The sequence below is a fragment of the Penaeus monodon genome, chromosome 6 (genome assembly GCF_015228065.2).
Source record: "Penaeus monodon isolate SGIC_2016 chromosome 6, NSTDA_Pmon_1, whole genome shotgun sequence".
NCBI lineage: Eukaryota > Metazoa > Arthropoda > Malacostraca > Decapoda > Penaeidae > Penaeus > Penaeus monodon.
In genome coordinates, this window is record NC_051391.1 from 46,230,925 (window position 1) to 46,233,424 (window position 2,500).

Consider the following 2,500-nt stretch of genomic DNA (forward strand, 5'->3'; position numbering starts at 1 on the left):
ATTGTTATTTCACCAAATTGATATGTAGTACTATTATATACAGCCATAACAGTACCAAATAAAACATATTTGAATGTATTGAATGATAAATAAGTGACATTAGTTGTATCATAAATGTGGAGAAATCCTTAACCCTTTTAATACGGTGATGCCATTGTCAGCATCATGTTGGTAAGTCAGAGTTTCCTGTGTTATGAATGTTAAAGTTTCTTTGCAATAGATCAGCTTGGATTTTTTCTTTTCTTTTCTTTTCTTTTTAAGAACTTTTTGGAGATATTGTATATTAATAAGAGTACCATCATTCTTGATGATTATAGGTTTTGCAATAACAATTTTACTTTGCCATGAATCTGTTTACCCAGAGTATGTGTATATGTGTCTGTATGTGTACATATATATATATATATATATATATATATATATATATAATATATATATATATATATATATATATATATATATATATGCATACATGCATACATTACATACATACATACATACATACATATATATATATATATATATATATATATATATATATATATATAATATATATATATATATACATACATACATACATACATATACATACATACATGTACACACACACATACATACACTACATACATACATACACTACATACATACACACATATAATATATATATATATATATATATATATATATATATATATATATATATATATAAAACACCGGCACTCTCCGATGAAGGGAACTGGGGACCCTACCACGTACTCACTCCAAGAGCATCACAACATGAAAACTACAATTAATTATCATGCTGTGACCACGGCAGCTCAAACATGAACCTCCGTAAAAAAAAAAAAAATACATACATACATACATATATAGATATATTTTTTTATTAATTAGTACTGTGGATTAGATCACAAACCTTTGCTGGTTGAAATGAAACAGTTTCTTCATATGCTCATATACAGTAGATAGTTATTCTAAATTTTCTTGCAGTAAACCTCTTTAAGTGATATACATTTAATCTTTTTTCTTTCTTCTATTTCTTCTTTTCATAAAATACTGAACGTCAGATATATCATACGTAATGTTTTAGCCCCCAGGCATAATAGTACAGCATTTTCTTGTCAGATTTGCAAATAACTGAAACCAGGAAATAATAACATTGATATTATTAATTCAGTAAACTTCAAGGAAATTTATGAACATGATTATAATAACTCACCTTGTTGTGAACTGTCAAATTCCACACTTTGTAGGTATTTACTTCCTCGATCACTTTGCACCAGAGACTCTAAAAAACAAAAAATGGAATTAATTAAATGCCTATAACTCTTGATTGGGAAATTTGCAGTATGCTACCTGTATTTAATAATATTAGCAGCTTTGAATAACTTGGTAAATATGAACTATCAACATATATGTCTATGAATTTTGAAAAGAGTGTATTTAGGTCTCCAGTTACATGCACTTATGTTTGAATATTCATTTTTTTTTTATAAGTTACAACACTATATTGACCTAAGTTCCATAACTGTTCTTTTCATAACTAGAAGGCATTGGACAGTGGATGTCTTAGATTAATGTTCAACAAACATGGAAATAGCCATATATACACACTGGTTCACACACACCTACACCTACTATATATATATGCATTTATGCATATTCACATATGCAAATGTATATGGACACTGATGATGATACTTTAAATGAAACACACAACACACAATTCTGTGGCTTCTTTGTCTCCAAACTTGGCTTCTGTATAGGATGTCTATGTGCTACAGACATGTAAGATGGATTAACTCTCACTGGAAATATGAGTGACATTTAGTCCTGTAATATTCCTTGCTATATTGATAATTTAGTCTGTTCTTTGACTGAAGAAGTAACTCAGGAAGGAATTGCTTTAATTTGTCCATTTTGATGTAAACTGACAAAACTGATTTTGGTTTTAATGTGTTGTAAAAAGAGTTTATTGCATATGAAATGTGTATTGCCTATGATGAATAAAAAAAAATATTAACAGTATTATAGATGAACTGAGTTAACTATTGACCTTATTTTCTTGTCAGATTGTTAGATAGTGCTAGGTACAACTGCATAAAACAATTAATGAAGGGAACATGCTTTGAAGTATAAAGCAATATTTAGAACCAACCCTGATAATATAGTAGTACCAGTATACTACTAGAGACTGAGGTCAAGAAACCTAAGAAGCCTTACTGAATCTCCAACTTCTGATCAGGTGTCTTACACAGAAAGAAGTTGTATGGGTAGTAACGGAATTTGAGAGGGTAACAATATTAAATTGTAAGAGTAATGATGATAATGTGAGTAATGAAATCTAAATGATATATTGATTAGTTGTGAGGAGAGTTTGTATTGCTTTTTACTTTGTTAATAATGAGTCATATTGGCAAGGAGAGGAAGACTGTCTTCAATTAATTATAAAAAAGTTACTTTATTTTTATATATACTTGGAAATAGATATGAGAACCAC

The 2,500-nt window shown here is 28.6% G+C and overlaps 2 protein-coding genes across 5 annotated transcripts in view; one reads left to right on the plus strand and one right to left on the minus strand.

Moving 5' to 3' along the window:
* LOC119574580 (ras-related protein Rab-7L1-like) overlaps positions 1 to 2,500 on the minus strand; it is a 53,474-nt gene that overhangs the window by 39,924 nt on the left and 11,050 nt on the right. For both annotated transcript variants that reach the window (XM_037921872.1, XM_037921873.1), the window contains exon 2: positions 1,220 to 1,288. In XM_037921872.1, the coding sequence (XP_037777800.1) occupies positions 1,220 to 1,288 (69 nt within the window). The remainder of the gene's footprint in view (positions 1 to 1,219; positions 1,289 to 2,500) is intronic.
* Positions 1 to 2,500, plus strand: part of LOC119574579 (ankyrin repeat and BTB/POZ domain-containing protein 1-like) — a 57,001-nt gene that overhangs the window by 32,534 nt on the left and 21,967 nt on the right. The gene's annotated exons all lie outside the window — the stretch shown is intronic.